The following is an 18192-nucleotide window of genomic DNA, read 5'->3' as shown; positions in this document are numbered from 1 at the left end:
GGATGACTTTCAAAAAGAAGCCAAGAACTCAACTGCAGCATGTGCGGTTGGAGGGTTTACTAAACATGGGCATTTGCAAAGTCAGGCTCTACTCCAAGCCAGTCACGAACCAAGCCACAGACAAAACTGCTGATAAGACCTCGGACTTCGCACGGCTCCTCAAAATACCCTATTATCTTATGGAATACAAAATGGAATCACACACTGTGGAATAAACTAACAATTACTGCCAGGTATTTTGCTACACATAATTCAGAAATTTAAAAATAAAATACTCTGATTCAACACACACACACACACACACACACACACACACACACACACACACACAACTAACCAAATCGAGCTTCAGAGCGTCGATACTTTGAGCTCTGGAGAGGAAAGGAGAAGTGACCTCAGGGCCACAGTAAGTAGGGAAGTCCACCATGACGCCAGAGGCCCATCCACCGTACTTCCCTTCCCTTGTCTTTAAGCTAATAAAGAGACGCAGCGGCAAACCTGCATTCTCTGATACATCTGTATTTCCTCCAGCACTTCCTGGGGTGGTGTCATCCACTTGGGAACCTAGGAAGCGCGCACGGAGCCATCTGGCAGGGACAGCAAGACATGAAGGAGCTACAGGGCCTCACACACCCCTGCCCAGGCTCAGCGCGACCCAGAGCGGGCAAGGCTGACTCCATCAGTTAAGCTCTGCTACGGCACAGAAACTGCTGGCTCTCAGGGAGACACCGCTGTATTACCAAGGACTGATACCAGGTCCTGAAGAGACCCAAGGTGATGTTATCTATTACTCCAGTTTCTGATAGGCTTTTTACTTTTGTGTGTGTGCGGTACTGGGGATGGAACCCAGGGGCATTCTACCTCTGAGCTACACCCCAGGCCTATTTTTATTCTTTATTCTGAAACAGGTCTCACTAAGTTGCACAGGACCTCACTAAGTAGCTGTGGCTGGCCTGGAACCTGTGATCTTCCTATCTCAGTCTCCCAAGTACTGGGACAAAACATTGTGAGCCACCACACCTAGTTTTCTGATAGGCTTTTACCACAATAACAAAAGTATCGTCAGTTTATACTCCCAGACCTATTTTTGGAAACAGGGTCTCACTAAGTTACTGAGAGCCTTACTAAGTAGCTGAGGCTGGCTTTGAACCTGTGTGATCCTCCTGTCTCAGCCTCCCAAGCGCGGGGATTACAAGTGTGCGCCACCACGCCTGGCTCGTCAGTTACTCTTACAGACAAACTCAATAGGCACTTTCACAAATAGTATATAATGTTACTAATTTAACGACCTTCTATAACTGGAAAAAAAGGCAAAAATTAGTTCTGGGTAGTCTCAGAACTGCCCAGAAATGCTCCTGTGTTTTCCCACCAGACTGCATTTCCCCACCAACCGCCGGGCGCCTGAGCAGTAGGACCTTTCTCTTCGTTCTGTTTCAGGAAGCACATGTCTCAGGCTAAAAGCAGTAACCTGACGGGGACTCTCCACACACAATGGCGAAGTGCAGTTTAAGAGCCGGCAGTCAGCGATCCTCCGATTAGAATTCTGAATAAGAACACTGGCCCTGGATTCACTGACTTCAAACACTAACTTTCATTCATGCTACTTCTTATTTTTAACATATGAAGACAACCAAAGGGTTAAGAGACGGTTCTGAGGACCTACGTTTTGGCTGTGACGTCCACGTACTGTCCTGGACGGAAGTGAGCGGCGTAGAGAGGAGTGCCTTTGTGAAAAGAGGAGGAAAAAATCAGCACAAACTCTGTCAGCACAGAAACAGCTGTATTAAACATAAACGATGTCCAAGAAGCCTTCTAGCTATCAGTTTTAAAAAATAAGAGAGTCTCTTCCACAAGTATAAAATCAGAAACACTCAAATAATGAAGTTACTCAAGAAACATGACTTTTAGTAGACTGTGCGCAGGCTGAAGAGCAAGGTGGCCCGGCGCGAGGCCCCACCACAGCACGCTGGCCAACAGGCTGCTGCCTCCAAAGAGGTCGAAGTACCCGTCAAAATAAGCGACTCTAAGCCAGGCGCGGGCGCACACCTGTAATCTCAGCACCTGGGAGGTTGAGAGAGAAGGAGCCAGATTCAGGGCCAACCTCAGCAACTTAGTAAGATCCTGTTTCAAATAAAAATAAATGGGGCCGGAGATATAGCTCACAGGTAAAATGTCCCTGGAGTCAAGCCCCAGTAACTCCCAACCCCCAGTGATTCTCAGGACAACACGCTGTTCTTCCCGGTAAACATGTAAGTTTGATGATTCCTGATTACGTGGCAAATAAATAAAATGAACTAGATTATTTCATACGAGGAAAATGAAGACGAACTAAAAACACGTTGAGGCTCGAGCAGGTCTTTTATCACCCACTGGAGGAAAAAAAGGAACTTGATGACGTGAACCCAGCCCTTGTGTGCTGGGCAGTCTGGACGATGTTCAAGGTTATCCCACAACTATCTGATTTTGTGTGCTGGTTACTGCAGCAAAAAAAAAAAAAAAAAAGAGTTCTCCTAGCACGTGGCCAGATACTTGGAATAGAAAAAAAAATTCTTCTACACAGAAACATTTACAAAACTAGGTGCATGTAAAAAGAAAACCCTTATTTTAATTAACTCGTTTATTTTTGTCACTTATGTAAAAATTTGACTAAAATGTAGAAAAAGTGATGGTATTACCTATGATACAGTGCACGAGTCTAAAGAAACATGGGCTTTATGCTTTTCACCAGATGCAAGGACCCCACCAAAATCACATAAGACATCAAAATGCTATATATTGTTAAGTGCATGAACCAATACAACCAATGCCGTTCCTTTCTGCCATTCCATGGATAGGGTAAGGAGTTTGGGGAGTTTGAAATATGAACCGTAACATCCAGGCACTATGGCAGGTCACACTCTTGCTCCAGCCAGCCTCTCTCCCTATTTAAGGGAGAACCGTTGTTCTTTATAGAATAAAATGCCAGCCTGCGAACAATGAACCTCAAATTTTAAGTCAGTGCATTTAATTTGGGATGACTTTTTCAAATGTGAAACACTTTCCACATTAGAAACTAGTGTTCCTCCCTCTCATGGAAAACAAAGAGCCCCTACAGCTTTTTTACTTAGAAAAGACAAAGATTTGTTTGTTCCTACTGACTAAATCAGATACACTTTTATATTTAAGAGTAAGTGTCAGCTGGGCGTGGTGGCGCACGCTTGTGATCCCAGCACTCGGGAGGCTGAGACTGGGGGACTGCAGTTCACAGCCAGCCTCAGCTACTTAGTGAGGCCCTCTGCAACTCGTGAGACCCTGTTTCAAAATAAAGAATACAAAATTGGGCGGGGGGTGTAGCTCAGAGTTAGAATGCCCCTGGGTTCCATCCCCAGACCTGCAAAAAAAAAAAAAAAAAAAAAAAAGAAGTGCCTAGGACTTTGTATCTTGAATTCAGCTTGAATGAGCTGACATTAAACACATCACATATCTGGGTATTTTTTAACCTCCCCCCTCTTCCGACCTCAAATTACCTGGCTTAATTATGGCATTATCTGTCACATCAAAGATTTTAATTTTCTGCTTTGGCGGCAATCCAAGCTCCCGGTAAAATTCCAGTATAGATGGAGATTTCTAGAGGGAAAACAGTACAGAGAAGAAAAACGTTAAACGCTGAAAATGGACCAGGAGCACAGCATCCAGGAAAAAGCAAAGTACACTCCCCTTCCCCTCTGAGGAGGACGCCGACCCCACCCAAGGAAAAAGCGAAGCTCACTCCCCTTCCCCTCTGAGGAGGAGCACCGACTCCCACCCCAGGAAAAAGCAAAGCACACTCCCCTGCCCCTCTGAGGAGGACGCTGACCCCCACCCCAGGAAAAAGCGAAGCTCACTCCCCTGCCCCTCTGAGGAGGACACCGACCCCACCCAAGGAAAAAGCGAAGCTCACTCCCCTGCCCCTCTGAGGAGGACCCCGACCCCACCCAAGGAAAAAGTGAAGAGCACTCCCCTGCCCCTCTGGGGAGGAGCGCTGACCCCCACCCCAGGAGACGGGCTCATGGCTTTACTCCATCACACGCCATGAACCCGCCTCCTGCATGGACTCCAGCCATGAGGGAGTTTCACAAAGGGCTCCTGTGAAGACCTCTGCTCTGCCCAGGGCCGATTCTGACCACAGAGCGCAACAAGAGCCGGGCCCCAGGAGCCAACCACATGCCCACCCCGCACCTGGCTGAAGCCACGGGTAAGGGCAGGACAAACCTAAGCAGGGCCAGGCGTGGCCCGGCCACTTCCACTTCCCTGGCTGTGTTTCTGAAACTAGTGCTACGCCCTCTTCTAAACCTGTGGCGGTGCCCTCCTCTCTCAGAGCTGGTTTAGCAGAAGAGTCAAGAGAAGTCCTCCTGTTCTCATCACCAAGTAGGTCCGGCTGCCCGGCCTCCCGCCCTGCTCCTGGCCACGCCACGGCCCTCTGCGTGGAAGATGTCACTTTGCTGCTGGCATGAGAACCAGGCTCTGGTACCTTTTGTGTGTGTGTGTGTGTGCGGGGGGTATTGGGGTTAAAAACCCAGGGGGCATTTTACCTCTGAGCTATACCCTCAGCCCTATTTTTTATTCCTTATTTTGAAACAGGGTCTCACTGAGTTGCAAAGGACCTCACTAAGTAGCTGAGGCTGTCCACGATCTGAGGTCCTCCTGTCTCGGCCTCCCAAATGCTGGGATTACAAGCGTGCTTCTTTTGAGCCCCTCATATGAGTCTGAGGTTGAAAATCACGTTGACAGATGGATGAGTCGTCTGGGTTTCTCTTAAAAGCGCTGGTCTCTCGCTCCTTCTCAACTATTTGATGGCCTGACCTCCTGAAACTATCTTCACTTCTAAGTCAATCTCTCCCTTTCCACTGGAACTTCCTATCTGCGTATGAACACATAATCATAATCCAGACGTTAAAATTTTCCCTTGTTCACCTGTTCTCTGGTTGATTGCTTTATCCCCTCTTACAGCAGTGCTCCCTGAGACCCTCACTGTCTGAACCCACCGCCTGCACACGCTCTTGCCGAGGTGGGATGGGGAGTACCTGCAGGGTAACCGCTGACCCGCCTGGTCAGACCCCGGGTCTGCGGGGCTTCTGGTCACAGCCTCCCAGCCCGCATAGCCCGCATCCACCCAAACAGCAGCACACTTCTAACCTCCACGCCAACATCTAACTGGACATCCACGCCCAACCACACCTATCACCACTGCAACGCCAGGCAACAGGATAACTTTTCTGTGGGGGCTGGATGCCCCGCGCCGCTCTCCTGGCCTGCCAAAGTTCAGTAAATGGCACCTTCTATGGTTTGAGCCAAACATCCTGTGGTCACCCCGATTCCTTCTCACAGTCCTGCAGATTCTGTCTAACCCAGAGCCCACACCGTCGCCCTCTGCCTGGATCACTACACGGCCTCCTGGTGGTGCAAGCTTCCGCTCCTCACTCAAACCCTGCCGCGTCTCCCAGCTCACGGTGAAATCAAGTCCTAGTCCACGGGTTGCAAGCTTCTTTCACGCCAACTGACCTCTGCACTTCCCTCTCCAGCATGCCCTACCCATCCAAGCTTGTAATCTTAGTACCTGGGGGGCCGAGACAGGACTGCAGGTTCCAGGCCAGCCACAGCAACTTATCGAGACCCTGTTTCAAAAATAAAAACAATGCCGGGCGTGGTGGCGCACACTTGTAATCCCCGTGCTTGGGAGGCGGAGACAGGAGGATTGCGCAGGTTCGAAGCCAGCCTTGCTGGCTTAAGAGACCCTGTTTCAAAAAAAAAAAAAAAAAAAAAATAGGTCTGGGACTGTAGCCCAGAGGTAGAAGGGCTTCCAGGAACCCCAGTACCACCTAAATAAATAAATAAATAAATGGCCTCAGGCCCTCTGCACGGCCAGTTCCTCTGCCTGCTGGCTCTCCACCCGGATTTGAACGCCTTGCTCCCTCACGAACCAGGCCTGCATCTGGTGTCAACATACCCTTCCTGCAAGGCCCTGCCCGAGCGCCACTCCTGTCATCTGTCACCCTTCAAAGCCGCTATCTCCACCCTCCACCGCACCGACATACATTTTCCATGGTTTCTTCCAATCCCAATACCCAGGTTTCCTGAAGGCAGAGCGCGCCTTGCTGCTGCAGCTCGAGGCCCATGAGGTCGGCTGCTGGGCACCTCCGGCCCCACCTGCCTGCTGCTGTAGACCAGTGTCCTTGAAAGTAACTTCACGGATGTCTTCTTGCCTTTCTATGTTCTGGGTCTCCCCCTTCGTTAACTTTTAAGGCTTACAGGTCCTGTTAAAAAAGGTTGTGCTGTTTTCTATTTTCTGATGCGAAGAGCGCCTCCTTCATCGGAGTGTACCCAGCACAGGCACGCCTGTCTTCCTGCTGCCTGCTCTCCCTCCAGCCCCGAGTCAAGGGCCTGCCCAGTGGGTGCCACCTCACATGCCCACACCGGCCTCCGCCACACTCTCTGCGTGCGGTCCTGGGTGTTGAGCCCAGGGGTTCCACCCAGAGCTAGCTCTACTCCCAGCTTTTTATTTTTTATTTCTGAAACAGGGTCTCACTGAGTTGCTGAGGCTGGCCTTGAGCCTGCACTCCTCCTGCCTCAGCCTCCCAGGTCCTGGCGAGGCTCCAATGCCACTCTCGGCTGTCATCTTCCTGCCTGCATTGCTGGAGCGGATCAGAGCTCTGTTAGCATGTTTCTGGGCCCAGCTCCAGTCCTACTTTCTGAGCAGATCCCTCTCTGTACACGCAGCCTTGCCACAGCACACCGCTCCTGTCTACACCAGCCTGAGACCCGGCCAGTGACTGTCTGAACCACTTTGCACAACCCTCCTTATATGTCAGCTGGCCCGCTGGCCTCTGAGCACCTGGAGGGTTTTATTTATCTGAGCCTGTAGCTTTAGAGCCAAGCACACTGAAAGGTCAGACAATGAGCTATACTAGGAGGCTTCTGAGATTAGTGATACAAAACACACCAGAGGGACATCTGGACCTAAAACAGAAAAGAACGGAGATACCATACACTTCTTAATTACCTGTTAACTTCACTAAAATGAAGGATTTTAATTCCTTCACTTAAAATCATAATTAGTGATTAATGAGGCCTCAGTCATGAGAAAAACCAAATGCTCAAATTAAGCTGAAACTAGAAACAGTGTAAGAGTTTCTTCTCTCTTTTTAAAATTTCCAAATAAACGATTTCAAAGGCAATTTACAAGACTGACAGCGCTGTCACGCTTGGGTAATCCCCTCGATGAGGCCACGTTTTTCCCCCTCTTCAAAGTTCTCTGCAATTATCCTTCCCACAATGAAAACGCTCCTGCTCTCAAGACGAATGGATTTAATCAACTTTAGGCCACTTAACCTCCTTATTCAGAATCACTGTGTACCACATCAGTTTTTATTTATGAGATATAAAAATAGCAGAAGCAAAGTAATCTAATTCCTTGGAGGTATGAATTTTTCACAGGTTAAATCAGTTCTTGCCCGATGGTAACTAAAACTGATTCCATCAACATCTTTTGAGTGCTTAACTATTTGATACTTTAGTTACAGGCCTCACATAAAAAAATGCCAAAAAAACCAAAGACCCTCTTACAATCAATCTATTTTCAATTTCTATGAGGGCCAAAGTATGCAAGAGGAAGGATGTATAAGTTTGGAAAAATCTCTTTGTTTTCAAACAAAAATGCTTTACTTATAAAGAATTTGGGAACTTCAAACTCACATCCTATTTTTTAAAAAATATGGTGTTGGGGAGCCGGGCGTGATGACGCACACTTACAATCCCAGCATTCAGGAGGCTAAGATAGGAGGATCGTGGTTTGAGGACAGCCTCAGCTAATTAATGAGGCCCTCTGCATCTCAGTGAGACCCTGTTTCAAAATAAGGAATAAATATAGGGCTGGGGGTGTGGCTCGGAGGTAGAATGTCCCAAGTGTTCCATCCCCAATACCACAAAAGTAAAAAAGTAAAAAAAAAAAAAAAAAAAAAAAAAAAGTGTTGGGAACAAAACTTTTTTTTAACATTGTAATTTATACCCTCTGGTTCTATAAAAATTACATCTTGGAGACCCCCCTGAGAAAGAAGGACCTCTGCAGTGCTTCCTGTGCTAGAGAAGTGGATAGGTTGGGAGTTCCTGTAAAAGGAGCAGGTCAAGTCAAGCGCAGTGGGCGCCAGAACAGAGCAGAGCACCCTCCCTGTGATGCTGGTGAAGACAGAGAATGAGAAAAGCTGTGAGTCTCAAAGTTCCGGCGCAGAGGTCCCTGCGGGCTTCAGGCATTTATGCTGTGGTCTGACACGCACGCTCGCGGCACTGCGCTCACACTTCTCTTGCACAGTGCCATCACAGCCAGCCCTCAAGCACTTTTTTTTTGAATTTTTGTTGTTTCTTGAGAACTAAAATATCCAGAGAACCAATATGAGGCTTCAGAGCTGGAAGAGGACCTGGAGGCCAAGCCTGTTCCTGTCTCACGGGTAGGAAATGATGTTCAAAAGGCCCGTGGGGAGGTCAGGGCAGAAGTCAGGGCTGGGGCCCAGCTCACATCTCCCTCTCTGCCCACCGCCTCTCATTTCTGAGGAAGCGGCATTCACAGACCTGTTGGTGCAGAACACATTACACCTAACGCGATGCTTGATTGGCCGGCATCAAGGTTATAAAATCACGAAGTTACAAAATGGGAAATGAAATGAAAATGACACCAGTGATTACAAAGACAAAGAAGTAACCTACTAGAGAGCAGTGGGTGTGCCAGACCCAGAGCTGGCCACATGCTGGCTGGTACACACTCATACCATTACAAACGTCACACCTTTGATATTTTAAGTTTCCATGAAGATCTCATTACGCTTTAATGACTTAAATCCTGAGCTGTTAATCAATTAACTGTCAAGAATTACTAAAAAGACAGATAATGCCACGGAGACTCTAGAAAATGGGCTCTTCTACATACACTGCTAACTTCTCTGATACCTACAAGACTCAAATGATTCAACCACTTCCTACAGGCCGATCAGCACCTTGCTACTTCGAGGGTATTGCAGGATTTCCCGTGAGCACCTCACGGACGCCTTCCCTCCAAGGTTTGCATCCCGTTGCCCTTCCCCAGGGCCCGGCATCCAGCACTGAGCCGGTGCTTTCTTAGAAATGAAGCCAAGCCGGGCGTGGTGGGCACGCTTGTAATCCCCGCGCTTGGTGGGAGGCGGAGACAGGAGGATCGCGCAGGTTCGAAGCCAGCCCCGCGTGCTGGCTTAGGAGACCCTGTTTCCAAATAAAAATGTAAAAATAGGTCTGGGAGTGTAGCCCGGAGATAGAAGGGCTTCCAGGAACCCCAGTACTACCAAAAAAAAAAAAAAAAAAAAAAAAAGAGAGAAATGAAGCCAAGCCCGAGTCCTGCACCTCCCTGCTCTCACCCGGTCCTCAGACCTCTGCCTCGGCTCAACCAGCTTTTATCGACTTCCTAAAAGTACCCCCTGTAACCAGAAACTTCTAAGTATAGTTAACCAAGGCAACAGCACAATCAGGTCACTGGCGAAGGGATGCCGAAAGCACCTTGGAGTTCACAGGCCGCGCCTCCCCGTGGCTGCCACATCTTCCCCTGGCCACGATGTCGGTGCCAACAGTCGTTAATGATGACAACCAAACAGTAAGCGCACGGCGCCAGCTGGTTTTGACGGTGGGTGGTATGGCTCGCACCCTCACGTTTATCCACGTTCATTTCATAAACAATTTGCAATAAGAAGATGTTTGCTCAGAGATAAGTGTATGTTGCTGTTGTTACCCATTAGTAAAAATCATCACTGTATGTAGAAGTGTATTTTTTTAAGTCATATAATAAAGAATATTAACTAGACAGATTTTTTTTTTCTAATTTAAACTATTAGTTCAGCATTCTATTAGTATTCTACTTACAAAAAAGATACTTAGGTAAAAGAAATATCTGATGTGCATTCATCCAGATTCTCCCAAGTACTGAAAGCTTCTTTTAAAATACCCAAAAAGTCTGCTGGGTGCAGTGGCGTACACCTGCACCCCCTCCATGGGGGACTGAGATAGGAGGACGGCAGGTGTGAGGCCAGTGCAGGCAATTCAGCAAGACCTCGTTGCAAAATGAAAGGGCTGAGGAGCAGCTCAGTGTAGGGACACAAAACTGACCCTCGCATGCTGTTGGGGCCAAGTGTTGAGACTATTCCTTAAAAAAAAAAAAAAAGGGATAAAATGACCAAGGAGCCAAGTCTGAGTGTCTGCTATGTCCTTGGCACATCTGAAAAACCTCGTTTAATCCTGTGGCAAAACTACTCATTCTGTAGTGCACTGGTCTCCACTCTGAAGGCGTACAAGCACTCCAGCATCGAGAGGCAGAGCTCCGGCTCCAGGTGAAGGGAGGCCAGGCACGGACTCGGAGTCTCTCTGGCTCCAGGGCAGGGTGGCTCCGGAACCTGCCTTCCCGAGCGCACAGCTTGCCTCGCAGATAAACGAGTTTGTGGCTATGGAGTACTCTCCAGACATGAAGGCCCAGACCCCAAGGTAGCGAAAAGTCCCGGTTGATGTATAAAAACACAACCTACCCAGAAGCGTGACACGGTTTTACCTCCAACAGATAGGGCTGCCATTCTTCCATTATGATTTTCCTTTGAAATATATTTTAGGACATGACAATCTTGTACCTAAAAAATATAATAAAAAAACCACTCTGTGTACGCATGCCAAGATATGGTTTAACATTACACACCAGCCATGATGAGGTCCCGAGACAATTAGGAATTTAACCAAAGCTCCTTAACTCACCACCCCACTAATATCAGCTGCCATCTTAAAAGAGTCTCAAGCCGGGTGTGGTGGGCACGCTTGTAATCCCCGCGCTTGGGAGGCGGAGACAGGAGGATCGCGCAGGTTCGAAGCCAGCCGCGCTGGCTTAAGAGGCCCTGTTTCCATATAAAATATAAAATAGGTCTGGGAGTGTAGCCCAGAGGTAGAGGGCCCCTGTGTTCCATCCCCAGTACCCCCCCCCACACAAGAAGTGTTAAAAAACTGTCAAATACAACACACAGAAAGTGTAAAATACAAATATGCAACAAAACGAGTATCTGGAGTGACGCTCGATGAGCACCCGCAGGCCAGGCAGGGGCTCCCCAAAGCCTGTGCGTGCACCTCGATGTCCTCCCTGACTTGTTCCCCAGAGCAGGGCTCTCAGCGGGCGGTCCCCAGACACCCCACAACAGCTGCTAAAAATGCTCAGGCTGGTTTCAGACCAGAGGAGCCCAGTTGTGTTGTGCGGCCCCTGGACGAGCCCGAGGCTCCCTCCAGTGTGAGAGGCTCCTGACCCTCGGTGCCCACTCCGCCCTAGTTCGGTCTTCCCAGCGGGCCTGCTGCTCTATCTCTGCCGCCTGCTTGAACCATGTGCTGCCAGGCCCCAGGCCTTTCACGTCGCGCCGCGTGTGCACGGTGCACCTGCACTGCTGTGCGTCTCTGCTCTGCAACACTGCACAGCACTCCACTGTGTGGATGTATCATGACTGCCCATCCTCCTACTCGTGGACATCTGGGGTGCTTCCGGTTCTGGGTGTCACGCGTGATGCTGCTCTAAATAGTGCTGAAAGGAATGCTTGCACACGCCGTTCAATTTTTCCAGTAATCCCAGGAAGGACTGGACTGCAAGGTTGGACTGTTGGACTGCAAGCTTCACCTATGCAACTTTCTCACACAATGCTCAAGTGCTTTCTGAATGGCTGCACCAATCTAAACTCCCAGCCACTACCGAAGGTCCCCGAAGCTCCTCAGAGTTCTCACTCTGGTCCTATACGTGGTCACTCAGCCAATAAAAACATGGGTAGTTTTCAGGCTCTCTGTACCTTATTAGCGCTCTAAAGACGTACATGTGTAAGCTTTTATTTTAATCACCATCACCAGTCTAATCATTTCTCTAATCATTTCTAATCACCAAAGGTTAACTGGGCTGTCCAAGTGACGTGAGGAGGAGCGGGCTCCCCAATCTCTCGCTGCCCTTTCTACAGTTATAAAGGGAATAGGAGCTAACATCCTATGGACACCAAACACTGTCAAGTGCCTGATATTTGTTAGCTTCTGCAGCGCTCACAATAACCTTTGTGTATGTGTGTGATACTGATTCAATCAGAGGCATTCTACCTCTGAGCTATATCCCCAGTCCTATTTTATTTTTATTTTGAAACAGGGTCTCACCAGGTTAGTGAGAGCCTCACTACTTGCTGAGGCTGTCCTCAAACCGATGATCCTCCTGTCTCAGTCTCCCAAATACTGGGATCACATGTGTTGTACTATGCCTGGCTCATCATCTTTTGAGGCAAGTCACAATGACTCTTTTAGCAGAATAGAACTATATCGTTTACAGGTGAGGCACAGTGGTCCAAGGAACAAAGTAAGTGCGAAGCCAGAATTCCAATTCAGGTATTCTGGTCCCAGAGGCACATTCTTTTTTTACTGGTATTTTAAAATCACACAAAATGGTGGGACTCATCGTGATATATCTGTACAAGCACCTAACAACACTGGACCAATTTTATCACCCTCCTTCCTTCAGCTCTCTACTGATCTTCATTTTATTTTTTTAATTTTATTTATTTTTTTGGTGGTACTGGGGTTCCTGGAAACCCTCTGGGCTACACTCCCAGACTTATTTTTATACTTTTTAAATTTGGAAACAGGGTGTCTTAAGCCAGCGTGGCTGGCTTCGAACCTGCGCGATCCTCCCATTTCTGCCTCCCAAGTGCCCGGCCTGATCTTCCTTTTATTTTTATAAAAATACGCCTCCTTTCTCGCTTCCACATGAGACAAAACATACCACCTTGGACTTGCTGAGTCAACCAGGGCCCCAATGCTAACCGTTCACATATGCTTCATCTCAGAGAACGAACCAAGGTACTCACACAGGAGAAATGGTGCACACTCGTTACATGTGTGTGTGTGTGGGGGGGGATACGGGATGGAACCCAGAGGCATTCTACTTCCGAGCTATAACCCCAGCCCTATTTTGTATTTTTATTTTGAAACAGATCTGAGTGGTAAAGGGCCTCACGAAGTAGCTGAAGCTGTCCATAAACCACGATCCTCCTGCCTCAGCCTCCGAGGTACTGGGATTACAAGTGTGTGCCACCATGCCTGGCTCACTGGTCACGTTTTTGATAGCAAAGAGATCAAAATTATCATCTGTAGCTGAGAGGACGGCAAGGAGTTAAACCGGTAGGCCGGTGAGAAGCGGGGTCCCACGGTTATTTCTTCAATGCACTGCTCAGTTACTCCAGCACCAACAGCACAGGGCCCTGCCCAAGCGAGACTCGGAACATTCCGAAGCCATCACAAGTCACGTTCTTCACTGCTGTCTGTGTTGACACCACCTTTTCCTTCACCACACAGCCACGCGTGTCAGGACGCAAGCACTGCCCCATAAAGTCTGGACAAACCCGTCTCGCCCAACACTCCGACGGACCCCTCACAGGTCTCTTACCTGAAGTAAGGTGGCCACGTGCTTTTCACCATCCTTGGTCCACAGGGGCGTCATCCCCAGCTTCACGGCGACGAGGCCGACTCTGAAAGAACCTGGCGATTAAAACCAAGTCGGTTTTAACAAAAGCATTTCAACATCTGCGGACATGACATGACACAACAGTCTCATCTAAAAATCAGGTTTCAATATAAGGAGCAGGCGTGTAAGAGATAAGCTCTAACAGCTCATACAGCGGAACCATACTACCCCTTACACATGTTTTCTCCCATGAAGAAAATAGATTACATTGATTTATGTTGGTTTATATATAACAGCTTTAATATAGGGCATACATATCCACCATATTTTATTTTATCAATTTGTGTCGTGTGTGTGTGTGTGTCTGTGTGTGTTGTTGGGATTAAACCCAGGTGCACTCTAACTCTGAGCTATATTCCCCATCCTATTTTATTTTTTATTTGGAAATAGGGTCTCACTAGGTTGATGAGAGACTCACTATACTCCTGAGGCTGTCCTCAAACCTGTGATCCTCCTATTTCAGCCTCCCAAGTACTGGAATTACAGGTGTGCACCACCATTTCCTGCGCTCTCATACCTTTTTATTTTTACATTTTGAAACAGGATCTGGCTAAGTTGTTAAGGCTGGATTTAAACCTGTGATCCCGATTCGGCCTCCTAAGTAATAGGATTATAGCCATACCCCACCAGGCCCAGCCTCCAACTTTTAATTAGAAAACATTTATCACTCAAAGTTTAATAAAGATGTCACAAGTAGAACTATTGCTAAAACACATCAGTCTTCATTGTAGCACTTTGATTTCTCAAATAAACTGACAAAGATGCTCCACTAAAAATTTTTGGCCACTATACAATTCAACTATCAAAATAAACAGACCCAGACACCACACATTCAATAGAAAAGGTGCAGCCACACATGGGTTTCGTATCTCACCCAACGCAAAGTAATGACTCTGCAGTTAGCTTGGTAGACGCAGGGTGCAAGAGCAACCCAATAAGAAACGCCCACATGACACATTACAATTTACAATGTACTCTTCCAGCCAGCCTTTCCTAATTTATTTTATACTCATTTTATCTGAAGGAAAAGGTACACAGAATGATTTTTCTTTCACCTACAAAACAGCTTCTCCAAGAGGACTTTCACTAACCATTAGTTAGGAGGCCAGAAACAAACTGGAAAACCAAGTCACAATGAAACAGACACACTTGAGGCATAAAAATTCAGGAGAAGACAACTTTTTATCAGTTACTGTGATACTAAATGTGTCCCACCACACAGTAATAAGGAGATGGGAACTCAATGAATTAAAAAAAAAAAAAAAAAAAACAATCAGCTGAGCGTGGTGATGCACAGCTTTCAGCCCAGCACTTGAGAGGCTGAGACAGGAGACCGCAGGTTTAAGGCCAGCCTCAGCAACTGAGCGAGACCATCTGCAACTCAGTGAGACCTTGTTTCAGAATAAAAAAAAAAATAAAAAAGGGAGAGGGATGTAGATCAGAAATAGAATGGCCCTGGGTTCAATCTCTAGCAATACACACACACACACACACACACACACACATCAAAAAAATCAAAATCCAAAAGAATTACCTGGCTCCCAGGGATGTACTGGCCACGGCTCATCTTTCAGAGGACACAGTTTACTTGCCAACTGGGCTTTATCTTCATCAGAGGCCAACTGCTTAACAAATGAGACGTTTTCTTCAGAAAGATGTTCATCCCACCAAGTGCCGGTCTTGCCACGGACACCTCTAACACACAGCCAGATGTTTGTTCTGTAAAAAAGAAAAACAATTGAGGTCAAGATTTTCTTGTCTAATGTAGAAAAGAGAAGCCACAACTGTCAGAAAGTGCAGACACAGCCTCAGGAAAGAGTCTGGATTGCGTATACTTTTTTCTCTGACAATCCGTACTGTAAGAGTGGCGCTCACTTTTTTTTTTCCCCTTTGTGGTGCTGGGGATTGAACCTAGGGCATTCTCCCTCTGGGCTACACACCCAGCCCTATTTTATTCTTTATTTGGAAACAGGGTCTCACTAAGTTGCAGAGGGCCTCACTAAGTAGCTGAGGCTGTGTCCATGAACATGCGATCCTCCTGTCTCAGCCTCCCAAGTACTGGGATTGCAAGCGCAGTCATGGAGCTTACATTTTAAGGATGAATGGTGACCCTGAAGGAAACGTTCATCATCTTCTCGTCTGGGATAAACAGATCCCCATCAAAACAGTCCTAACTAGACTCACAAGAGACCACTGACCCATCTGAATGTACCTTAATAGTTTCTTTTTTAGGGGAGAGGAAGGTTACTAAAGATTGAGTCCAGGGACATTCTACCTCTGAGCTGCATCCTTAGTCCTATTTTACTTTTGAAACAAGGTCTCACTAAGTTGCTGGAGGGCATCACTGTTAATTGCCAAGGCTGTCCTTGAACTTATGATCTTCCCATCTCAGCCTGCCAAGTACTTGGATTACAGGAGAGTGCCACCATGCCTGGCTACCTTAATAGCTTTATATCTAGTAGGGTAGCAGAATGTGGCATTCTCTGAGTGTGTGATATATATATATATATTTGCACGGGGTGGGGTAAGAGGGACAGAAGTAAAGCTTTCTTAGTCTAGTCCCTTTGGTGGTCAGGTAGATCCAGGTTGGCGTTCCTATTTTCCTCCTAGCTGCTGAATGACTCCTTTGGCAAGTTACTTCCCCTCCCCAGGTTTCAGCGTTATCCCGTAAACGGTATCAGAGCAGTTTCGCTCACAGGCAACTACATGATCCAAGGAGCCTTAACAGTGCACCTAGCACACAGTGCACGCTCACGGGCTGCAAGATAGCATTATTGCCACTGATAATGTTCACAGCTAATGGCTGGCTCATAAACACTTAAAAAAAATCGCCCCTTCATCCCCTTAGAGACGCTCTCTGGAGCTGAGGCCCCGCCGTCCGGCAGCGGCCCTCCGTGCAGCCCCGCACACGCCTACCTGCTCCCCGCGCCGCAGCCCAGCACGCGGGCGCCCGGCCGCGCGAGCAGCCTCCAGCCGGGCATGGGGAGGCCAGAGCTCGGCTCGCGACCCGCCGCCGAGGGTCCAAAGTGTCCGCACTCGGGCACCGCGCGCGGGGAGGAAGCCTGCCGCGGCCGTCGCGCCGCTGTCCGCTGCTGCCTCCGCGACCCAAAGAGAGCCGCCGGAGCCACTTCCGGTCCGGCCCCCCGATGAGTTCCGGGCACTCCGGTCGGAACCTTGAAACTTGAGTTCCGCCTCCACAATAATCCTACTTTGGGTCTGGAGTGTCTAGTGGCAGGAATAACTGTGTGTGTGTGTGTGTGTGTGTGTGTGTGTGTGTGTGTGTGTGTGTGTGTGTGTGTGTGTGTGTGTGTGTGTGTGTGTGTGTGTGTGATGAGAAATTGGGAATAAACTCGTGTGTGTGTGTGTGTGTGTGTGTGTGTGCGTGCGCATGCGTGAGAGAAGGGAGAGGTTAGAGATAAACTTATCACTCTGTGTGTGAGACTAAACTCACGTGTGTGTGTGTGTGTGTGTGTGTGTGTGTGTGTGTAAGAGACTAGAGATAAAACTCACGTATGTGTGTTAGTGGAAATTGGAGCCCATAGCATTCTTCCTCTTAGCTACACTCCCGTTTTTATTTTCAAACAGGGTCTCCCTAGGTTGATGAGAGTCTCACTACTTGGACCAAAGCGTGATTGAGAAGTAACATATGTTACTACCCTTGTCTTGGAACTCTTGGCTGAGTTGCTAAGGCTGACCTTGAGCCTGTGATCCTCCTGTCTCAGTCTCTCAAGTACTGGTAATTCAGGCATGCATCACCATGCCCACCTGAACATCCATATATTAAAAATAGGTATTAAATATCAACTATTAAATATATGGTTCTTAGTAGTGCTTAACAAATATTGGTTAAAAATCAGATGAATTTGAATCATACTAAATGTAGGGGATATTAAAAATAATCCTGATAACTCCTGTTATTTATTGAGCATTTTATATGGCAGGTGCTTGGCTCAGAATAGACACCATCAAAGTTTCTCCCAACAGTCACGATATATATGCTCACCATTTTTATGTATGTTATTTGAGATTGCATATAATTCAAAGAGTAATTTTCTCATTTAGCTAACAAAATGGCCTGGCTGAAATTCAAAACTAGGTCTGTGTGGTTCTAAAGCCTCCAATCACTGCCATTTTGCTTCTGTTCTAAAACATCAAAGCAAAAATCTTCAGGGCCCAAGAAGCTCAAAGTGCCTCTGGGATGATAGAGGAGGTAGGTAACCAGATAAAATGGCTAGTATGAAAGTAGAGGGGGCAACTTCTGAATTATTCCTTGAGGGATGAGGAGATTGCCCAGGAGTAGAGGAAGGGCATTATAAATTAAAAAAAACACAGTTTTAGCAAATATTACAAAGTGTCATAGCACCCCACACTTTTGGGTATAGGATGACCACTATTTATTATCTGTGTGGATTCTCTTTGCCAGGAATTCAGAAAGGACACAGAGGGAATAGCTTGTTTCTCCTTCATGATGGCTGGTGCCTAATCTAGAACGACCAAAAGATTGGTATGATGTCATCTGGGGGCCCAAACCATTTGTGGTTTATTTATACCACGTGTGATAGACAACACTGGCTTTTAACAGAGACTTCAATTGGGCTATGAGCTAGAACATGTATCTGTGGTCTCTGTGAGTGGCTTCTTGAACTTCC

The 18192-nt window shown here is 47.4% G+C and overlaps 1 protein-coding gene across 1 annotated transcript in view; it reads right to left on the bottom strand.

The window, feature by feature from the left end:
• The window catches only part of MRPL3 (mitochondrial ribosomal protein L3), a gene marked incomplete at its 3' end in the record, with an annotated part of 33467 nt that extends 18304 nt beyond the window's left edge, over positions 1-15163 (bottom strand). The window contains exons 1-5 of the mRNA XM_080696245.1: positions 15078-15163; positions 13466-13557; positions 10551-10649; positions 3507-3606; positions 1664-1724 (exon numbers count right to left, since the gene is read on the bottom strand). Coding sequence (XP_080552371.1) covers positions 1664-1724; positions 3507-3606; positions 10551-10649; positions 13466-13519 — 314 coding nt within the window. The 5' untranslated portion in view covers positions 13520-13557; positions 15078-15163. The remainder of the gene's footprint in view (positions 1-1663; positions 1725-3506; positions 3607-10550; positions 10650-13465; positions 13558-15077) is intronic.
• Between the last annotated feature and the right edge of the window lie 3029 nt (positions 15164-18192).

Source organism: Muscardinus avellanarius (assembly GCF_963383645.1).
Source record: "Muscardinus avellanarius genome assembly, chromosome: 5".
Lineage (NCBI taxonomy): Eukaryota > Metazoa > Chordata > Mammalia > Rodentia > Gliridae > Muscardinus > Muscardinus avellanarius.
Note: the sequence above shows the minus strand (reverse complement) of the source record. Positions and strands in the feature narration are given on the sequence as shown.